Source organism: Arvicanthis niloticus, chromosome 4 (genome assembly GCF_011762505.2).
Source record: "Arvicanthis niloticus isolate mArvNil1 chromosome 4, mArvNil1.pat.X, whole genome shotgun sequence".
Taxonomy (NCBI): Eukaryota; Metazoa; Chordata; class Mammalia; order Rodentia; family Muridae; genus Arvicanthis; species Arvicanthis niloticus.
Window position 1 is genome coordinate 128,162,650 of NC_047661.1, and position 23,284 is coordinate 128,185,933.

The following is a 23,284-nucleotide window of genomic DNA, read 5'->3' on the forward strand; positions in this document are numbered from 1 at the left end:
CCAGACTGCCTAGATGGTAGACCCTGTTTTGAAAGAATAATACTCCACCCCTGTACATACTCCTTCCCCTTAGTAAGCAGCACCTTCAAACTTTAAAAACAGCAAGGAAAATGAAATTAATGCAATTGAAGCACACTTTATTACATTGTTAGTGGTAGGAACTAGAAAACCCACTCAGAACTATCTTCAGAAAAAAGGACTTTGAAAGGCTCAGGAAAGACAGCAGTGTTTGAGTACATATTGCTGTTGATAAGGACTCAAGTTCAGTTCCCAGCATCTACATTGCGTGGCACACAACTGTAGTTCTCATTCAAGAATATTCTGATATCTTAGACCTCATCAGGCACCTGCCCTCAAGTGCAGACACACACTAAGGAGCTTGAGGGGCTGGAGCAGTAAAGAGCACTTGCTGCTTCTGCAGAGGACCCAGATTTGGTTCCCAGTACCCACATCACGTGTCTCACGTCACCTGGAAGTCCAGCTCCAGGGGATCCTTAGCTCTCTTCTAGTTTCCGTGGGTACCTGGCATGCATGTAGAGGACATACATACTTTTTTTATTAACGTGTTTTAAAGAGGTTGATTTGTTTTAATTCTTTTGTGTATGATAATTGGATACTTTAATGAGAATTTAGAATGATATTTCAATACAAATATATAGCATACATGAGTCAAAAAGGTTAAGTAAAGAGCAGTAGACAATCTTTAGATTAGCCAAGCTCAGGAAATACTGTCTTTGTGCCTCACCTGTCAGTATTGAACCCTTATACCTCTTTCTCTGTTTGTTTTTTCCTTGATTTCTTTATTCTCAGTTTCTGCTGTACTGGGATTTCCTTGCATACACTGCTGATTTGCATTATGTGTGTTATGGTAATAGCACTGCACTGTTAGCAGTCAGGACCATTAGCCGCGTATCTGTTTACAATGCCCAGAGTGCTGTAGTTACTGATTATGTAGTGGATTGTATCCCCTGGGTCAGGTGTTCTGCTGTTTGTAGGGAAGAAAAGAAACAAATAACTAGTGTCATGTGCTAAACTTGCCCTTGGGGGTTGCAGAGATGGCTCAGAAGATAAAGCATTTGTGTAAGCAGGAGGACTAAAATTGGGATCCCATGAGTCCACAGGCAAGTTCAGTGCAGTGGCTATAATCCCAGTGCTTGGAGCCAGAGAAGGGATTCCCTAAAGCAAGCTGGCAGCTAGAATAGCCAAATGTGCAAGCTCTGGTTTCACGTGAGGTCCTATCTTGATATATAAGGTAGAAAGTATTGAAGAAAGACACCTTGAGTCAGCTTCTGGCCTCCATATGTTTGCATGACTGTACAGCATAAAACACCTTCAGGTAATATACCACATGCATAAAAATAAAATGCTCTTATAGGCCAAATTCTCCTTTCAAATACCCCAAAGAATTAAGAATTGGTGTTCAAACAAGAACTTAGATGCAGATGTTCACAGTAACACAAGTCAGAAAGTAGAGACAACCCAGATATCTAGCAATTGATGAATGTTATTACAATGGAATATTATTTGGCTGTAAAGAAAGGAGTGACTTAGCAGTTGAGGACACTTGCTGCTTTTGCAGACCTAGACTTGACTCCTAGCACCTACATGGCACCTGTCAGTGGTCTGCCACTCTAGTTCCAGGCCATCTGACACTCACTTCTGGTCTCTGAACACCAGTCATTGTGCATAGACATACATGCAAGCAAAACACTCGTATGTACATTCCCCTCCAAAAAGCCTGTAAGCAACTTTAAACATACCAAAAAAAAAAAAAAAAAAAAAAAAAAAAACCTCCAAAAATGAGAGAGAGAGAGAGAGAGAGAGAGAGAGAGAGAGAGAAGAAGAAGAAGAAGAAGAAGAAGAAGAAGAAGAAGAAGAAGAGAAAGAAGAGAAAGAAGAAGAAGAAGAAGAAGAAGAGAAAGAAACAAAGAAGAAAGAAAGAAAAGTGCAGTAAGTACTATGAATCTTGAAAATAATAAGCAGGATGTAGCAGGTCATATAACTCCATTTATCAGTATTAGCTAGAACAGGCAAATTTAATGAGATTAAAGCAGACTGTTTCAGGGACTGGGCAACACAATGAGAACTGATTGTTGGAATGTTTGAGGACCGGGGTCATGATGAGTTAGTGTAAAGTCATGTTTGAGTTGAGTACTTAATTACCCAGTAAAGGGTAACTCAGTTATACATGTTACTGTAAAAATGCCTAAAATACTGTAGAAGATTATGAACATATGATATATTGGAGATAGTCTACTGAGAAACATGAAAATTATATTTTTTTTATTTTGTGTGTTGAGTTTTATTCTGCTTATAATGTGTGTAAATAGAGTGGTTTACAATAAGATGTTGGGCGTATACCTCTTTAAGATGGCAGTGCTTAGAGAAAAAAATATAGAACCTTATTTTTAATAAAGAAAAGCCAATCATTGGTGATTTTTTTTTTCCCTTAATAGGGGAGAATTTTAAAGATACTAGCAGAATTTGTTGAAATAGATTTTATATATATGTTAAAATTGTCTGCCAACATGAGGATTCCCTGAGCTGGCATCCAGCAGTGTTGAAAGCAACTCGGATTGTTTTTAGCCAAATCATGTGATATACTAAAATGTCTGAAACAGGATTTTTTTGTTCATTTAAGTAGAGCACCAAAATGGTCTTAGGAATCTCAGACTTGTGAGTGCTCTTTATTGTAAAGGTAATATAATTTTAGTAATAATGTTAAAAAAACATTGGATGTTTAGAAGAAAAGTGAGTGTTTGGGGGAGTAAAAACCAATCCATGACTTCTGCAAACGGACTGAGGGGACTGTGACCAGTTTATGAGAATTTCCATCCTGGAGAGAGAGAGCCCTGCTCCTCAGTGAAAGCCCTAGAATTCTTAGGAGCTATGTTAGTAGCTTAAGAGGGACTTTTGCAAGCATAGTTTTTAGTTTGCAGATTAATTAGGAATACACTGCAGAGTTCCCAGATGCCTTGCATCCAGTGTTTTTTAACATTATTACTAAAATTAAAATACCTTTACAATAAAGAACACTCACAAGTCTGTGATTCCTAAGACCATTTTGGTGCTCTACTTAAATGAACAAAAAATCCTATTTTCTATTTGAGCATCTTCTGTTAGAATGGGGCATTTTTACAGTTTTGAGCTGATGATACATTGTTAGTAATGCATTCTATTCTAGGAGTTCCTTAATTTTTTAGGCCCAATTTTTATTCCCAGATATATGGCAATACTCAAGAATAGTATTGGTAATGTCTAAAGCACAAATTTATTTAGCAGACATTCTTAGTCTTTTGTATTTTGAATAAAAACCTACTATGCAACTTTGTAAAAATTAATTTAGCATTTTATATTACATTTTATAAAAACTTACATATTTTTCTCACAGGATTAAAATATTAAAACTTTATTTCATGATGTTGGTATCATGGGGATTTTATTTTCATGTTTCATACGCTCTGAGTTTGTATCTTATTATTAGAAAATGTTTTAATAACGTAACAGAAATTTATACCCTTCTTTTGTGGTGCTGGAGATTGAAGATCTTAAGTTATGTAAATGTTCTACTTCTGAGCTGCCCTCAGCTCAGTGCTTATCCTTAAAGTGGCAACTTGTATCTAGCTCTAATATTCTGTGATTGGGGGTGGGGGGTTAGTGGTGGCTGCGATTTTGTTAGATTTGCCTAACAGTTTTCTCTTAGAGTGCAATGTGCAGTTTCTTTCACAGCATTGTATGTGTCCTGGCACATTCATTCTAGAGACTTACAATGGATAAATCGAGGTATGATTAAATCTTATTTGATAAATCTTATTTGATGACTGTATGTATGAAAACAGCCTGCCTCCTTCCACAGGCTGTTGCTTTATCACCAGGCTGGCCTTGAATTTGCCCTGTTAGCCTGGACTATCCCTCAGGCTTGTAAACCTTCTACAGAATACTGTTAAGTACTGGTGTCCTCGATAAATAGGTGTTGGTGGAAGAGCTTAGTTATGAGGTGTACATAACAGAGTTTGCTGTTGGAGCAACTTGTAGAACTGGCTAGAAAATGTGTTACATAGTTGATAGTCACACTTCAGAACTTTAACTGTTTTATATTTTCACATATTCTGACTGAGGGTCTTTGAAATTTTCAAGGTATTCTGGAGTAGATCCTAATTGTTTTGTTTTCCCTCTATTTACTTTTGCCTTTTAGGCAGACTCTCACTGTGTAGCCCGGGTTGGCCTCCAAATCATGGTCTTGTCTCTGCCTTCCAAGTGCTACAATGTCTTCAAACCCGGTTGCTGCTTAAAAAATGTTTTTATTACATTTTATTATTTATGTATGTGTCTGCATGTGTGGTAGCAGGCAACTTTACTGAGTCATCCCCTCAGTGCCTGCCTTTTAAAAGTGGGATGCCGTTGCAGTGTGGAGGACAGTGAGCTTTAGTGCTTCTGGTTCTAATACACTCAGAGTACAAATTGTTCTGTAAGACCAAGTGTTGACAAGCCTATTCTATGGTTAGGATTTGAAAGTACAGTTACGCAAGTCAAAGCAGCCTTCTTTTTCAAAGATCACTCAGCTTTCTGGAAATGGAAGCGATATCATGTGTTTGATGGTCACAGAATAGCTAAATGTCTTAATGATTTATTTACTGTATATTCATTCGTGTGTGTGTGTGTGTGTGTGTGTGTTGTTGTCTTACAGTTTTTAATTGCAATCTGAGGGAGCAAAGTTCTTTTCTGCTTTCCTCTGTTGGGTTGTAACTGCTGCTTGTATGTAGTTGGATGTATGTTTCTCTCCCTAAATTTGAGGAGTTTTGAATGATAATTTTACTGAATTAGTCTGTATCTTAAGTCTCTTCATCTTCAGCAGGGATTTATGGTCACTTGAGTTTTAGCGTCTTGAATATTGTGGTTGTGATTGGTTTTCAAGTTTGCCACCTTGGTGTAACCCTGCCTCAGCTGTCTCATACACTGTAACTGTCTTGCCTTCATATGCTTCCTGTTGAGTTTGATTTACTGAGCTTTTCACTTACCAGGTCTTCTTCATGCTGTACTCTATTTCCTGGATTTCTCATTTTTCAGGTCATTGGTCTTGAATTACATTAGATTTTGGAGTTGACATGTTAGCATCCTTTTAATTCATTTACTGAATAAATGTGAATTTAGAAGAAGGATAGTCTTGCTTTGCTTTTTCATATTTTTTTGTGATTTTAAGTAGGAAGTGTGCTAACCTGCTGGCATATGTGTAGTGAGCAGTCTTTTCCTGAGAGTTCAGTCAGTACCTGTTAATGTTTAGGAAGGAAAAAAAAAACCCAAACCAAAATAATAATAATAATAATAAAATTAATAATACCAAAGCAGCAGCACAAACCGGGTATGTATGGCTACAGTGAAAACCAGTTAAGAACGGTGCTGACGCTTACAATAATTATAGAAAAGCATAATCTAAATAGATTCGAGTGTATGGAGGTAAAAATGATGGAATAAAGAATGAAGCAGAGAAAGGGAGGAAAAAGTAGAGGGAAGAAAAATGTGATGAAGAATTTTCAGGGGGAAAAATAATTGGTTGAAATTCAGTTAGAAAACCAAACGTAACAAATGTTGATAAAACAGGAATTTTAAAAAATCTTTACTAAAAGGCAGTCAACAGAATACAGACATAGATCTCATTCTGGTGACCACACCCTTGTCGCAGAGCTGGAGGAGCTGGTTCCTCTGGACTCCAGATGTGCCTGCCTTTACTACAGCTATGCTCCTCGGCTGCACTAACCCTCCTCCACCACACCTGGGAGCACTCCTGTCCTTCCTTTGCTTTCTCCTCTTTTTCATCTGGTGCAGAAACCCAGGACTGAACCAGGGACCTTATGATGACAATTATTTTGAAGAATCAGACCAGCATTCTTAGCAGAATGTCTTAAAGCTAGATTTTTTTTTTTTTTTTTTTAAAAAAAAAAGGTTTCCACATTTTTTAAAGGTTAAAAATGTCCAAATGAGCTCTTAAGAATTCTCTCCACCATAGAAATGGAAACCTGGCCCCTGGAAAAAGATGGTGGTGCACTGAAAAGTAAAATTTTCCATCTTTCTCCTCCTGTTTCTCCTTTTCCCTCCTCTATTGATGGCTGCACATGCAAGTACTGCCTAAAAATTAGACAATAAAGTCTTTTAGACATAATAAATGTTTATGTTCATAAAAGCCAGTAAAACTTGGCCAGGAAGGGTAGCGAAAATAACTTGGTATTTTCCATCTCCTAGCCTGAAAGCTAAATGTCTGTATGCCAAGGTCATAAAAAAAAATGAAATGGAGAACTCTTTGCTGCAGATAAACTCACTGTTAGCATCCTGTAAGGATCAGGCAGACAGTTCTTACAAAGTCAGTACACAGCAGTCTTGTTGGAAAGTTATAACTTCACATCACACAGGAAGCACGTATCATCTTCACAAACAGAGCCAGAACCACTGTGAAAATGTTTTATGTTGGTTCTGTGGGAATTGAGGACTTTTTTTCTATTATTATTGTATTTGGATTTTTTTTTTTTAATATTTAGATGAACATCTGTGGTGAGTTGATACTATTCTAACATCTATTTGAGACAGAGGTTTTCTTTGTAGTATGCCTTGAATATTGAATGAAATTTAAAATATAGCAGTGTCTGGCATATAATATACACAACAAATGTTAGAACTTTTGTTGTAGTATTTTCAGATGTGGTGCCCTCAGATTCTCATCCTTCTGCTTTAGCCCTCTGGATGTTCGGCTCAGAGAGAATCTAGCATATTTGGCCTTGTTTGCTGCCTCTTATTACATGGTTGCACATCTGTCTTGTCTGGTCACTTCCTTGTCATACCCCAAGCAGAGCATTGGCAGGTGTAATCTGACCACAAGGTGACAGTGTCAGTTAATGTGTTGCTCTTACTTTAGATCAAAGACACAGTGTCTGTCTGTCTTTATTTTTATTTTATCGAGGCAGCATCTCACTTGATAGCTCCAGCTGACCTGTATGTAACTCACTCACTACATAGACCAGGTTGGCCTCAAACTCGAGATCCACCTGCCTTTGTCTTTCAACTGCTGTACTTAAAGAAGTACACCATCGTACTCAGCCTTCTTTCCTTTAAAAATTATGGAGAATTTCAAACAAAAAAGTAGGTGACCACTGTGATAGAACCTCAGCTGCAAGCCTTCTCTCATCATCATGACATTGGCCAGCGTTGGTCACTTGTGCAAATCTAGTTCTGTATCCTCCCATTATTGCAGCTCCCACGTTAATCCACATTTCCATCTCTGTTTTATTGTGGTAATTGCTAGAGCTTTTAAGAGTGCCTTGTTTCTTTAGTGAACAGTGGTTGTATTAATGAAGAACTGTCTTACCTTGGATTCATTGGTGAAACTTCCTTGTTCAGTTTGCTTCTCAATGTGGAGAGAGCTGCAGGTGGGACTGAAGATAGATTTATATCTACTGGCAAAGTCTCTGACTAATCTGAGAAATAATTTAAATTGGGGTAGAAGACTTGAATTTACTGTTCTTGTACAGGTTTTCATTATATATATCATTATAGATCTTATGTGTTTATCTTACGCCTTGTCATTTTCTCAGAATTAAGCAAGATTAGAGTTGAAAAGTTATGCTTTCATATCCCTTCCCCCAGACAGCATCTCTTGTGTCCTCCACTGGCCTCAAGTTGACTGTGTATGTAACTGTACAGTTTTATGTTAGTACTCAATATATCATCAACTTTAGTTTACAAAGACTTGAAAACAATGATAAGATGGTTTAAGCATCACCTTGGTGGTGAGTCTCATAGATGCGTTGTTTCACCTTAGATATTTCTGGACTTACTCTGCTTCTGATTGGGCAAAGCAGCAAATAGTTATTCAATAAATTTATTGAGTGTCTGAGTGTCTATATGCTGGGAACTTGACTTTGAAAAAAAAAAAAAAGCAAGCAAAATAGATGTATTTTCCATGAGTGTATTTAGACTGTAAAGGAAAACTGCTCTGTTGATATTTTCAGGACATAGCTTCTTATTATGCAGTAATTTTGCAATGACTTTTCAAATTATTTCTGTGAGAAGTATGTGAACATTCAAGGCTCTGGGGTTCTTACATTTCTGTGTATTTATATGTGAAACCAGGTATTCCAGACTCAGGACAGTGTTACCCAAGAGACGCTGAGAATGAGCGCATGTGTCTCTTGGGAGAGTCCAGAATGATGACAAGTAGGTAGATTGACGTGGACGAAACTGTGTTCACTGTCTAAAGCAAACCTCTGCAGGCAGGGAAATGATACCTCCAGCTATTCTCTCGGAACTGAACATTTCCCCTTATCTTGAATGCTGGGACAAATAGTGAGGTTTGTGATAGTGAAATTTCAAATGTGGGTGAAGGAGATTACAGAGCAGTTGAGAGCGATGTGACTGACCCACTCCCATATCGCACTATGCATGCTGTCTTGTGGTGTGGGGAAGAAAGTGTGCCTTAGGCCTTCCGTTTGTTCGTTCGTTCGTACATTAGTATAACCAGAAAGCAGGATTTCGTGACTCCTCTCCTTGTAAAATTGTGGAATTTTGGTTCTTTTATTAAGAAGTTTCTTAAAATTTTGGTTGCTGAAACATCAGAATGTTTCTTGTTTTCTGAACTTGTTCAGGGTTCAAGAATTAGAAGCTTTAAGATGGGAAAGAAGGCTTTGCTTTCTCTAACTAATGTTTTCTGACTAGGTACTTCGTAACTCAGGAAGACCTCATTTATTCCCAGTAATATGTTTTACTAAACTCTCTCAGGTAACTTTAAAAAGACTGTGTGACTTAATACATAGTAGATGATGACTTGAACTAAGTTTTTATTGTTGTTAGTAGAAAACTTTAAGTGAGAGACCTCTCTTTGTCTCTAGTTATCAGAGACTGCTGCAGACCATTGCTGTACTTGAGGCTCAGCGTTCTCAAGCAGTGCAAGACCTGGAAAGTTTAGGCAAACACCAGAGAGAAGCACTAAAAAATCCTATTGGATTTGTGGAGAAACTTCAGAAGAAGGTACAAAAAGAATGCACTTTGGTACTTTTGAAGATTATGGCATATTTGGTAATTTAAAATAATTATGCTTTTTAGAAAATGAGTTTATGCCTTAAGAATATTCAACAACCTGCTTCAGGTTAGCCATATTACTGAAGGCAGCATTGTCTTCTTCCCCATGTAATGCACAGTGATATCTGCCCAGATGAACAGAGCTAAGCTTTCATTGGCTGTTTGGCAAGAGCGTTTTTTGCTTATTCTGTATCTGTTCCCTACCTTATTGCCCTCTGAGGCCTGGTACAGAGGATTTATTAGTTATTAACTGCTTTTGTTTAGGTTGCATTTGCTACTGAGTAAAAAAGCAAATATTTATAGAGACAACAAAAATTTATTTTTAAACATATTTTAGGTTATGATAACCAAGTCTATGAAGAGAAACTATGAATTTTATTTAATTTTGTAAAAGGCTTTTTTTCCCCTTAGTGTGAAACTGTTTTCTCTCTTCTTTTGAAACTTAAATAAATGTTTAACACGTGAGCCATTCAAACTCTTAGTGCATCAAAATAGGGAGCCCCTAATTGATCAGTATGTAAACAAACACAAGTACAATGTCTGGGGTATGTGTGTGGGGGATGTGTGTGGTTGTGGGTGTGTGTCTGTTTCTTTCTCTGGCACTGGGGATGGAACCAAAACCTTGTATCAGTAGTGCTCTGCTACCACTGACCCTCACTCAGTGTGTCAGAAGGCTCAGGAAGCAGCATTGTGTGAAAACAGACACAGCCAAATCTGTGGACCTCTGTGTACAGTGTTAACTGTGAGATGTCATTTGGTTAATCAGCACACTGTGCCTTTCCCTGGTTTCAGAAAACACTGCATTTCGTAATACATACACCATCTATGTATTGGCTTGTTAAAAACTGGCTTTTAGAGCTGTATTGTACCTTCTCTGTTAAAATAGGGTTCCCCTTGGAAAAGTGTGGTGGTACAAATTTAGAATCCAATCACTTGCCTGAAGCAGGAAGACCAGGAGTTGAAGGTCATCCTCACCTACTAAATGATCAGATTTGAGGTCATCCTGGGCTGTAAGACACACATTCAAGAAACAAGACAAAACAACCCTAAACAACAAAAAACCTAAAACACAATAATAAATAAATGGAAAAAAAAAAAAAAACCAACTCCATCTCTTATTATGATTAAACAGTTTGAGCACAAAGATATTCTTAAAATGGCAAGTTTTGGTAGGTTAAATTAAAACTGTTAGAGAAATAAATAATAATGTATTAACTTTAATCTTGCTTTATTTGTATTCTGTTAAGCAAAATATGCATTTAGGCATAGTTACTAGATTTATATGCAGTTAGCTATTTGCTTGTTTTTTATTTCTAGGTTTAATTTAGAAATGTTTTAAATTCAAAAAGAGATGCGTTATTGAACATTTTAGCTTTACAAAGATAAAACGATGTGTATTAAAATCCATATGCTCAGTAAAGAATCAAAAGTATGTTGTTTTTCATTGTCCTAGATTTAATTTAGAAGTTTTATTTTTAAGATGTCATAATTTGGAGCAAGAGATGTAACTGTGGTGTATAGCATTTGCATGCTTTCTACAGGGCCCCCAAGTTTGATCCCCAGTACTGCAAGAAAGAAAAGGTTGTCATAATTATTATGTGGCAAGGGTGAACAGGCTACACACTTGAGGCTAATGTCTAACTTTGTATGTCCCGTCATCTGTTGCATCCAGCACACTCACTGTGCTTGTTCTTAGAGCTGATAGGTGTTTGGTGTGGTGTTTATGTGCAAAGTTGCTACTGATGCAGTATGTATCTCTGTAGAGTATGTTTCTAATATGTCGTATCTAGCACCCTCTGAGTAGAATTTACAATGTGCCTATTGCATTTTTATTTTACTTATTATCTTTTTGAGTTAAATGTACATTGTCTCCCTGATATTTTTATTTTGTTTTGTCTTTTTTTGTCCCAGGCTGATATAGGGCTTCCATACCCCCAGAGAGTTGTTCAGTTGCCTGAGATCATGTGGGACCAGTACACCAATAGCCTTGGGAACTTTGAAAGAGAGTTTAAACATCGCAAAAGACATACTAGGAGAGTTAAATTAGTTTTTGATAAAGGTAAGAACCTATGTGATAAGAATTTAAGGAGGAAGATGTCTTGAAGCATCCTGATTAAATCATTCTGTGTATGATTTGATTTTTAGTAGGATTGCCTGCTAGACCAAAAAGCCCTTTAGATGCTAAGAAGGATGGAGAATCCCTTTCATACTCCATGTTGCCTTTGAGTGATGGTCCAGAAGGCTCCCATCATCGTCCTCAGGTAAGCAGTGTGAAATACCTGCATAGCATGAAACTGAACCTTTTGCTGATTTGTGTTCTTAAACTGAAGAGTTGTTTACTGACAAACAATGAGAACATGAACTTTCAAGTTAAGAGGAAACCTAAATCTGCCTCCAAACTGGTAGCCACAACTCTTTTGTTATTGTTTATGCCCCACTTTTCTAGTTGCGGGTTCTTATAAGATGTAACTTGTGTTGGTCACATTTTGGATTTTTAATGGGTTTTAAGTGGGACTGTGGGTGCTGTTCCTAGTCCCAGTGCACTCTACAAGTGTGACCAGGATTACAGGTGTGGCCTTGTCTCACTCAGTTGGACTGTTTTCAATTTTGAACCCGTATTTTCTGTTTCTAGAGAGGAGTTACAAGAATATTTTTAAAAAATTAGTTTAAATAGGTGATATATATATCAAAATATGCACAGATGTTTTGAAAATTCTAAAACATATCTTGTGTGCTCTTTGACTATACCCTTGATATTTTCCATTTATCTAAAGCCTTTTTTATATGCAGATGATAAGAGGTCGTCTGTGTGATGACAGCAAACCTGAAACCTTCAACCAGCTATGGACTGTTGAAGAGCAGGTGACACATACACACTTCTTGCTTCTTTGGGTTAAAAGGAAACCTAGACTGTTATAGTAGACTTAGCACTACCAGGCAAGCATTAACTGTTGCATTTAATTCATCCTGCATTTAATTTCTTTAAACTCTGAGGTTCAAATATTTAGATGTACTTGTATACACCATTTTGTGTATTTTATGAATTTTGGATTTTGAGCACATACAAATTGTTTGAGAATGATTCTTAAAGGAAAAAAAAAAGCTGGGTTTGGGAAGGAGGCTAGACATGGATAAATACTCTTAAAGTAGCTGTGAGAAAGAAAAGCCTCAAGACACGCAAAGGTGTTTTCAGTTGCATTTTAATTTCTATTGTGGGGGAGCTGAGAAGCAAGACGGGCATGCTTGAAACGTTTCTCTTAGGATTGCCTGTGCAAAGCCTCAGGGAAGCTTGATTTCATGCATTCAATGGTTGTGTGTCATTTAGGTGCTCGGTGACAGGAAGAGTCTCTTATTCTAAATCCAGTGAACTTGCATGTTTTCTGTTAAAGCTGAAGGAAGCTGTATTCCAGCAAGAAAAGAGAGTTGGGAAACTGTTCAGTGAGATGTATACAACCCCAATATATCTCTCCTCTGTTTTCTTGTGCTATTTTGCCACTGAAGTGAATAGAAGAGCTTTTATAAGGGCTTTTATGAGTGTTTCTTCTAATCTCATTTTGCCTGTGGCATCTTAAGTTCCTAACTGGAACTGTTTCTATCTTGAGAATCTCTAATAATGTGCTATGACATCCAGAATTGGGAAAGCAATACTGTGTTGTGAATGAAATGTGAATATATCTATTCATAAATCCAGTAATTTACATGGAATCCTTTATTCCCTTAAAATTTGGTCTTGTGTTTGGTGCAGAAAAAACTCGAACAGCTACTTCTTAAATACCCTCCTGAAGAAGTAGAATCTCGGCGGTGGCAGAAGATTGCTGATGAACTGGGCAACCGTACAGCCAAACAGGTGATGGGAATGGCAGACTGAACGGTAGATGGTTTTTGGTGGACAGTTCTGCAGCCACACCAGCACAACTGATATCATTGCTAGCTCTAATGTGTGGTAGTTTTAAATTGATTAGCATTGCTTATTTTCATGTCAATAGCAGAAACAGCATAAGTAATACTTTTTCATGTCAATGTAAAACATTTAATGTATGTATACACACATGCATATATATATATATATGCATATGCATATGCATGCATGTGTTGGACCTTGGGTCTCCTGAGTGCTTAGTGAGTGTGCTGACAATGTCCTTTTTTGTTAGACTGTGCTACTGGATTTTGTGGCATTTCACTAATACCATCCCTAATTGTCTTTCTGAAAATGGATACTGTAGTCTTCCTCCTCATGCCCACTTCATTACAGACAGACGGATAGAGCTTTATGTGTATTCCTCAGTGCTCACCCTGTGGAAGGATTGTTTAGCTTTGGAATCAAACAAACTTAAATTTTCTTGAATTAGATTTGTCTAATTTTATAGGTTTTAACTTATAAATGTCTTTGAGGACAATTTGAAAGTTAACTTTTTAATTTAATTGTTACCACTTAAAATATCTCAAATATTACATTATTTCATTATATTGAAAGAGTTATCATGTTTCTTTAGGTTGCCAGTCGTGTACAGAAGTATTTCATAAAGCTAACTAAAGCCGGCATACCAGTTCCAGGCAGAACACCTAACTTATATATATACTCCAGAAAGGTAAGGAGTACAGACAGGAACAAACTCAGTGAGGTTCCCTGGGTGCAGAACTGCTGTGTGGGTGTGAGTTTGTTAAGCTGTGCTCCTCTTCTTTTTGACATTTCACTGTATAGGATATAAATGGAGACTAAGAATCCATTCTTGCTACTTAGACAAATACACTGAATTTTAACAGTTCTTCATTGTTTTCTTGGTGGTAATATGAATGCGTACTACTCCAAGCATTTTTATAGTATGATTCAGTGTTAGGAATGTCTTAGTGATGTTAAATTTGGAGGTGTGGATGCCTTCATATGTAGGCCTGCTGTCTCTCTGCTCTGTCACATAGACTGGAAATGTTCCTGAGATGTTTAACCTTCAGTAAGTAGTGTTCTCTCCCCCAGTACTTTATGGTGAGAATACTGACAGGTGGCTGTTACTTATGACACACATACTGTTCTTAAACCTTTTTATACAAAGGCATGCTAGTCCATAATAACATGTAAATTGTCTAGTCACAAACTACTAAGCTGAGAACCATTGATTTTAGAGACAGAAGCTCACTATGTAGTTGACCTAGAACTCACTGTGTTGGTCAGGATTTGTGGTGGTCCTCCTGCCTCTGCTGGGAAGCAAGTACTAGGATTGCAGCTGACTGCTAGTGTGCTGCTGGTTTCATAACGAGTGACAGGCAGTCTTTTGTCCCCTCTCCCATCCCTTCAGGGTGCTAGGGATGAACCTAGGGCCTTTAGCATGCAAGGTAAGGGGTCCATAGGAAGTCACCACACCAGTCCTCTTGCGATCCCATACCCTTCCCACCAGTTTCTAGTGAAAAATGTTTCTGTCTGATACATAGACCACTGCATTAATTTGCAGCCATGTTTTAGGGAATTGTAATTGGTAAAACTAAGGGGACAGTTGGCTTCTTCTCTTAGCTTGAAATAAATCCTTATGGTATATTCTTCCTTACACCACTTTCAAATGTTACCCAGTGGATGCTAGTGTATATAATTTTATATTAAGAAGAGTGTTTAAATAGTTCACATCTTAGAGTTTTTTAAAGATATATTTTATTATTTAAATTATATGCCTTTGTGTGGGTATGTGTATGTGAGTGTTGGTCCCACGGAGGCCAGGGCCATTGCCTTCCTCTAGATCTAGAGTGGTTGTGAGGTTGTGTAGGAGATTATGAGGCACCTATGAGCTTCTGGGAACCAAACTCAAGCCCTTAACACCGGAACCATCTCTCTAGCTCCATTAAGGTTTTGAAGTTGTCAATGGTGGTGGTTTGGGTTTTTGTCCTTAGACTCCTATGTGAAGGGATTAAAGGTGTGGACCACCACTGCCTGGTTTTTCAAGTTTGTTTTATGTGCTAATGAAATATAGAGACTTTACAGCCTTGGAATACTGGACTCTTATACACCAGTGTCCAGACTAACAGCCTATACCTGTCGTTGATGGTTCTTCATCTCCTCATCTCGTCCTTCTCCTTTCTCTCCCCCTCTCTTTTTCTGTGCTGTGATTTAACCCAGGACTTTATTTATGCTGAGCAAATGTTTGGCCACTGAGCTCTATCCACAAGGCCTGAATTCATTTCTCTAGATGAGATTCGTTAATGTGTTGGTTCACATCTTGCATGATTACAACCAAGAGTGAATAAAGACTAAAAGCCTAAATTTGATTCATTGTGTGTGGTCTCTTGTAAGCAGACATTGTGGCTGTTAAGGTCTAGCCCACCATGCTCGTAATGGTTCCTGGCCACAGTGAGAGTTGGGTGAAATGGTGTCTTTCCAGTGGTTCTGTTTGTGTCTGTGGTATGTACTGGTCATGAGTGGCATCTGTGTCAGTGGCTGGTCTGAGGGTTGTGCCCCGACATAGAGCTAATCCAGTTCCACCTCTGCCCTCACCATGGCACTCCCCTCCTGCTGCTTACACATGTGTATCTTCCAGTGAGAGCCCATGGCTGCTTTGTAGGGATGTTACAAGGATAACTGCATACAGCAAGTAGTTGCTCAGTGTTAGTGATTGTTTTAGACACTCAGATAGTATGGAAACCTCTCTCTCTCTCTCTCTCTCTCTCTCTCTCTCTCTCTCTCTCTCTCTCTTTCTCTCTCTCTCTGGGTAGTTATTTGTCTGGCTTAGTACATTTTATTTTCTTTAATTTTCAGTATAAGTTGGTGATAAGAGGTCAGTGCAGCCAGCATTGAATGCTTGTAACTGGCAGGCTGTTGTATGGTTTTATATTTTTGATTCTGTTAATGACTTTCTACTGTCTCAGTAAAACACTTGTTCTTTCCTACAGTCCTCAACAAGCAGGCGACAGCACCCCCTTAATAAGCACCTCTTTAAACCTTCCACTTTCATGACGTCACATGAGCCACCAGTGTACATGGATGAAGATGATGACCGGTCCTGTCTCCATAGTCACATGAACACTGCTGCGGAGGAGGCTTCAGTAAGTTCCCCGTCTGCTTTTATACAGATGACTGTGCAATATGAAGTAAATGACTTTCTGATTATCCATGCTCTTCAGAGAATGCTGACATTTCCCTTTTAACTAACAAGTTAGAGTTAATATAGAGTTAAAACATGCTTAAGTATTTTTTGTGGAAAATTCAGCATAGGCATAAGAAGTCAGAATAGCCCAGTGAACCTGTATCCCGTCACTTAGCTTCTGTAAGCTTCTGTACCGAGCAGTAGTTTGGTTTGCACATCTTGCCACCCAGTTCCACTTAAGCTTATTTTAGAGGGAGTTCCAGACACCAAATTGAGGTTTCTGAGAAGGTAACTTTTCATGCAGTGGAATATGTGCTTGCCCAGTAAGGTGTGTGTACACGTACTTGTTCAGGGCTCTGTTCACACTAGCAAGCCCTCTACCAATTGAGCTATACTCACAAACTTGGTTATTTATTACTTGTTTGTTTGGATCTAAAGAAAGTCAATAAATGGTGGGGGGAGGGGTGTCTAAACCTTCCTTTCATTTTCCTCCCCCATATTGGTTTGTCTATAATTTGGCACAATGTGTGTGTGCTCTATGGAGTGAGTCCTTTGTGTCATTTAACTTGTTCTTCTGCTCTGAATTGTCTGTAAAATGGTTGATTCCTTGTGAGAAGAATATATACTACTACTGATTGCATAGAATTAAAGCAGGAGATTTTAATGATAGTTGGTAAGAAAAGATACATTTTTTCCCTTAAATAACTATGTAGTGATTGTAAAATTGATTTTCCTTTAGATTTGTCCTCTGGAAATGCTTATACCTAGTCTTTAAAATACAGATTTTGTGTGTGATTTTGCACTTTGTGGTTGTTAGAATGATTCATTTGAAGAAATACTTACGAAGGTGTTATGTAACAGGCTGTGCTAAGAGTCTGATAAGGAGTTGTAAAAAACACATACATCTTTGTTCTTCTAAATCTTGGGCTTGTTTATTGATCACATTGATAAATATTTGTTAAAGTCTTTCAATAGAATAAAAAGAGCCTTCATAGTCATTTAAGAGGTACTTAGTTTAGAAAGGAAGTTCAAGAAGACCTGAGGAAAGTGTCAGTGGGGATGGTGCTTAAAGACTGAATACAAGTCAGCCCTGGGAGTCACAGCTAAGGCCACCCCATTGATTCCTGAGCACCTCGCTTATGCCAGGTGTCTGTCTGTCTGTCTGTCTGTCTGTCCTGGAGATGCCCACCCCCCTCCCCCCTGCCAGTTGCAGATCTCCATTCATTCTCATAGCTCTCTAGCCGTCTCTCCTGTCCTAGGCCTCCCTGCACATGTATAGCAGATGTGCAGCTTGGTCTCCATGTGGGTCCTAAACAGCTGGAGTGGGGGCTGTCACAAAAGCTATTGCCTGTCTGTGGGATATGTTCTAGCTGGGCGCCTTGTCTGGCCTCAGTGGGACAGGAAGCGTCTACCCTCACAGAGACTTGAAGGGCCAGAGTGGGGGATACCCATGGAGACCCCCACCTGCTCAGAAGTGAAGATGGGGGGATAGGGGAAGGACTGTAGAGGGAGAGTGACTGGGAGGGGAGCAGTGAGTGGAATGTAAAGTGTATAAGTAAAAATAAAATTAAATTTAAAAAATTAGCCATGTAAAGGGGCGGCAGAACATTTAAAAATAAAGTCTTAAAAGTAATAAATGTCAGTAGGAAAATAATCAGGATTGAATTTCTCACAATTAGTCCATTTTAATTATCAGACTAACACTTTTATATTTGGTTTTTAACAGGATGAAGAAAGCATTCCTATCATATATAGGAGTTTACCTGAATATAAAGAACTATTACAGTTTAAAAAGTTAAAAAAGCAGAAACTTCAACAGTTACAAGCAGAAAGTGGGTTTGTGCAACATGTGGGCTTTAAGGTAAACAACTCATTTAGTTTTTAAAAGGATGAGGAGGAGGTTTTCTAATGGCTGCTGGATTATTCAACCCTGAACTCTCTTAGGATGCACTCAGGGCATCCTAAGTATTCTTTTATACATACATGCAAAGGTGTGTCCACAGGTGGTTGTCACGAAGTCTGATGTTCTTTGAGGAGAGCACAGCTTAGTTGTTGATCATGTGAGTTTGAGGCCAGCCAGGGATGTGTAGTAAGACTCTCTGTCTTAAAATTAAAATAAGATCCTGGAGATTGTATTTAAACAAATAAAGTAGCTGAGCAATAGCTGAGTACACCTAAAAAAGGCATTTGTAAAGTAAGAGAGAGGCTATGTAAAACTGCAGACTTTGTCAAGGAGTTTAATCCTAAGAGGTTAGGGAACAATTGTAAGATTTTAGAACAGAGAGTAATGTGAAATTTGCATTTCAAGAAAATGTGTTTGCTAACTTTCAGGAACACACCAGATTTACAGCTCTTAAGTGCTCACTATTACTAAAGTTTTAAAAAGCACCTCATCCATCCAGAATTAGAAGAGATGGGTGGCATATCACCAAAGCGTGTCCTGCCTGCACTGTGTGGTGCTGTGCAGGCATAGACTGGCAGATTTGCATTGTTGTGGCCTTTATAAGTGACTGCATTAGGTTGGAGAAAGTCACAGAAAGACCGTAATTCGTTGTTGCTGTTGGCATGTGATAAAAACGCTGACTCATGCTGTGCCTAATTGCTGGTCACTTGGAGTAACCCTTCCTTTTCTCTTGACCCTTCAGTGACCTTCTTCTCCTTAAGGAATTTTTTTAACTGGCTTCTAGTTTTTTGAGAGGAAACTGAGTCTTCTCATAACTGGGATGTAGATCTCAGCCATGGCTTATTGGTAGTGTGTTATCAGAGAATCTAGGGATGAAATTTACTTTGTGCCTTATAAAGTCATTGTTCTATTGCTGTGAAGAGACATCATATGGAAACTCTCAGAAAAACATTTAATTGGGGGCCTACATACAGTTTTAGAGTGTGGGCCTATGACCATCATGTGTGGGAAGCAAGCTGGCATAGTGCAGAGCAGCAGCCCTGCATCCTGATCCTCAGGCAGTGGGCAGAAAGAGTCTAGGACCATCAAAGCTCACCTCTAGTGACACACCTCCTAATTTTTCTAAAATAGTTCCACCAATCAGAGACCAAGCATTCAAATATATGAACCTATAAGGGATGTTCTCATCCAAATCACAGTTCTTCAGTTTCCAAAATTGTACACTGAGACAGCCTTGCAGTGTACTGCCCTGTGGAGAACAAGCTGTGCCTGCCTGCTTGTCATTGTTGGCTTTGTTCTTTGGGGATCAGTCTGATGACTGTCCAGAGAGGAGTCTGACAGAGTGCCTGCCAGTCCATGCCCAGGGCAGCTCCAGCTCTGGTGAGAGTCACATTCACTCACTGGTTTCAAGGGAATGTTTACTAGTGGCAAAATACTTAACTTTGAGGTGATTGACTTAAAAACTTCTTGGATAAATACAGAGGGCATTTCTCATCTACCAGTGGTCTGACCTTGAGTGAATGGACCTTTATCTACTTCACTGGGAATTCTGTCTGACTTAAGCCAGTGTGTTGTATCATATCATGTGCTTCCTGGTAGAAAAGAAGCACAGCTCAAGTGTTCTTCTGAGTTTCTGTGTCTGTTGCAGTGTGATAACTGTGGTGTAGAGCCGATCCAAGGTGTCCGGTGGCACTGCCAGGATTGTCCTCCAGAAATGTCTTTGGATTTCTGTGACTCTTGTTCAGACTGGTAAGTGTTTTATTTTGGGGACAATAACCTCAAACAGTGAACTTTATTTCCAAACTTATTTAGAGTGTAACTTAATAAACTAATGTTTATGCATTAGATTTTATTCTAAGCAATTAAAATATTCCTTAAATCACATCAGATCTCAAGCAACTTTCTATTAAAGCTTTCTGAGAGATTAAGTGGGAAGATTTTATAATATGTAAATCACAGTGCATCTGGAGTCATGTAATAATGAGTCTGTCTGTATGGTTTTTACTTGCAGCCCACATGAAACAGATATTCACAAGGAAGACCACCAGTTAGAACCTGTTTATAAGTCGGAGACGTTCTTAGACAGAGACTACTGTGTGTCCCAGGGCACCAGTTATAGTTATCTTGACCCCAACTACTTCCCAGCCAACAGATGATGTGGAAGAGAGTGTCGGCACTTGTCCTCGTAAACACACAGCAGTGGCATCATTGTCAATGGTGTGCACGGTTTGGACACTCACAGCATGAGAGCTCCCGAGTGTTCTCGTCAAGTCCAGCTCTGCACTGTGCCTGTGGATCAGCAGCTGAACGTTCCTGGGGAGCCAAGAGGCGCCCTGGTGAGACACTCACCACCAACTGACAGCCTCGGAGGTGGGGATGTGAAATGGATGCGGTGGAAATGAGAGCACGTATTAGTGTCAGAGTCAATTCCAAAGGTTTTAAAGACCTCGGTCATAAATATGATAATGAAAGACAAAGTATTTATATTAAATCAGTTTAGTAGCTTTCAGTTTTGTGAAGATAGTTTTCAGCGCAGAAACAGACTTATAGACAAAGTTTTAACCAGTGATGGTGTTTGCTTCTAGGATGTGTACTCTAAAAGAACCCACTGTCTGTGGTCACTGATGCCTGGAGTAGACTGGAGCTGCTTAATGATTTGATACCTAACTTTTAATCACGATGAACTGTCCTTACCAAGAGCAAAGCGAGACATAGCTGTGGCTTTGCTTCTGTGACCTGCTCATGGGTGTGAATGTCATGAAGTTGTCACGCAGATATATTTTTAATGTCATGTTCTATGAGATGATCATGTGACGTGTACACACTATGTTGAGAAGTGCGAGTGGTAGTAACTGTAAAGTCTGACTCACACCATTAATCCCTTTAAAGTACACAGCCTTCTGCCTCTGTGTAGAGTTGTCAGTACAGCTCGTCAAAGAAAACTGCCTAATATAAAAATCATATATAGTGATAATTTTCCCTCTTTTGTAGTCTGCACAAGATCCATAAAAGATTGTATTTTTATTACTATTTAACGAGTGATTAAATGTAGTCTGCACTGTGAGCAAGAGTTCACAATTCTTTTATACTGCTGGATTCTGTTGTGCATCATTTAAAACATTTTGTATGTTTCTTATCTGTGTATACAGTATGTTCTTGAATAATGTTCATTTGTCAGGAGAACTGTGAGAAATAAACTACGTGGATATGTTTGTTTATCTTATAGAAAGCTTGTTGTGGATTCCTTTGGGTCAAATTTTGATTTTTTTTTTCCAACAAGTGATAATGGTAGAATTTATTATTTAAAAGTCTGGTTTTCATCTGTATTTGCCTTCTGTTGTTTATAAAGGTGAAGATGTATTGTGTTAGTGTTCTCATGTAGCGTGCTGAAACACTGCACAGTAGGGGTGCTGACTGATGTCCAGTTGTGGACCGTAAACATCAATCAGAAGCTTAATTCTAGTAGTTTTTTCTTAATAAAATTAAGTCCCCGTGTGTTGAAACAGGTGATTTCCAAAAATTATCCAGAAAAGAAAAGATAGTATATATTCTATGGTAGATGGAATATTAATACTACCCTAGTTTCTAACATTGTTTTTTTTTTTCCTGTTTTTAAGTTCAGGGAATGTTATTTACTAATTCTTTTCAGAACTCAGCAAGGTATTAAAATCTACCCTGATTTTTCTAATTAAGAAAAACACAGAATTTTAAATACAGAAAAGAGAAATTTAAATAATATATTGATTATGTATCACTGGTCATATTGATACAGTCTGTTGTACTCAGAAAAGTTGACAGGCTTTTATCTCTGGGCTATTAGTCAAGGAGAGGCAGTTGAACAATATGTCTATACTAAATGCTCAGTGCATATGTTGAAGGGCTTCCTTCCATCTGCAACATGCAGGACAATTGCACCTGTCTGCATAGAAACAGTACCAGATAGTTGTTCAGATCCATCCAGAAACCCCATAGATATTGATGATATTGACATACGGTGTGGAAGCGCTATGAGCAGGACGCTTGTAACATTAGCACGAGCAGGCAAACCTACAGGAATGTATTTTAAGACTGAGGTACTAATGTGGGTTTTTCCTGTTTGAACAGAAAATATATTTTGGATATTTCAGCTCTAAGCACATCATCCCATGGCTTGCTGAATAAATTCCTTGTGTTTTATTTGAGGGTTGCAGAAGTAGGCAGGTTGTTCTTTGCAAGTAGACCCTCCATCTCTCTTCTAAGGAGTACTGGCTGCTGGCAACTGGACTTGAGAAGCCGTGTCTTCAAGTTTCTCAGTGGGTCAGATTGATCTCATGGCACATGATGCTATAACTGGAGGAACATTGATAACACCGGAAGTGATTGCTTTGAGGTTAGGGAGAGGAGGTTCCTTTAATGTGATGCACCAATAGCAAATGCTGATTTAGCACCTACTGTTCACAAAGCAAGCATGTGGCAACTCACTGGATTCTCAACCCAATGAAGCAGGTTCATTTATTACCTTGTTTTCATGGGACATCTATCCAGGAAGAAATTAAATGACTCGCCCACAGTCATATTGGTAGGGAAGTGGTAAGGCTTTGTCTTTAACCAAGATGGATCCCTTTGTCACGCTTGGTTTCCCAAGCAAGAACACCTCCATTCTCAGGTACTCTGTGCTTTCCATGCCTTTTCCTCATGCAGTGCTAGAGTACAAACCTGAGCCCACGTCCATGTTTGTAATATGAGAGAGTGAGAGAGAGGGTCCTCTACTGGCTGGGAAAGCGCCAGTATACCCCTCCATCGTGACTCCTGTGCGTGAGCGCACATGCCTCTCGTGCCGTGGCCTCTCACCCGATCCCATGGTATTCCTTGAGTCTTCTCCCCCTTGCAGTTACAGTCAATCACAGAACATGGTTACTGAGGTGTTAGGAATGGATTTTAAAGGCTGACAGAAAATGGCACACCACTGTAATAGATAATTTCCCTTAAACAGCTGTGATAACCCTGTTTAAGCTTACTTAAACAGTGAGATAACCCTGTTTAAGCTTACTCTAGAAAGCCAGGTTTAAAACCTACTAGTTTAGGTGCACTGGAGGAAACCAGTACTTTCCAGTGCATTACCCTCTTTAAACCTCTAGAGTTAAGTTTTCAGGGGAAAAGTTACTGTTCTTCATACGATCCCAGAGAAGAGCAAAGCCCGCTTCTAGGGTTTATGTATCCGTTAAATGGATTGATTTCTGAGAATTGTGTCATGTTATGCTTCATGAGAACAGTT

The 23,284-nt window shown here is 38.7% G+C and overlaps 1 protein-coding gene across 5 annotated transcripts in view; it reads left to right on the forward strand.

Annotated features, from left to right (window-relative positions):
• The window catches only part of Zzz3 (zinc finger ZZ-type containing 3), a 62,548-nt gene extending 41,289 nt beyond the window's left edge, over positions 1-21,259 (forward strand). For 2 of the 5 annotated variants that reach the window (XM_034500384.2, XM_076933422.1), the window contains exons 5-14: positions 8,874-9,012; positions 10,975-11,122; positions 11,209-11,324; positions 11,854-11,925; positions 12,809-12,910; positions 13,557-13,652; positions 15,934-16,086; positions 17,854-17,988; positions 19,679-19,779; positions 20,042-21,259. In XM_034500384.2, the coding sequence (XP_034356275.1) occupies positions 8,874-9,012; positions 10,975-11,122; positions 11,209-11,324; positions 11,854-11,925; positions 12,809-12,910; positions 13,557-13,652; positions 15,934-16,086; positions 17,854-17,988; positions 19,679-19,779; positions 20,042-20,186 (1,207 nt within the window). In that variant the 3' untranslated portion in view covers positions 20,187-21,259. The remainder of the gene's footprint in view (positions 1-8,873; positions 9,013-10,974; positions 11,123-11,208; positions 11,325-11,853; positions 11,926-12,808; positions 12,911-13,556; positions 13,653-15,933; positions 16,087-17,853; positions 17,989-19,678; positions 19,780-20,041) is intronic. The other 3 variants (XM_034500387.2, XM_034500386.2, XM_076933421.1) reach the window with 3 other exon arrangements.
• Positions 21,260-23,284: the final 2,025 nt, after the last annotated feature.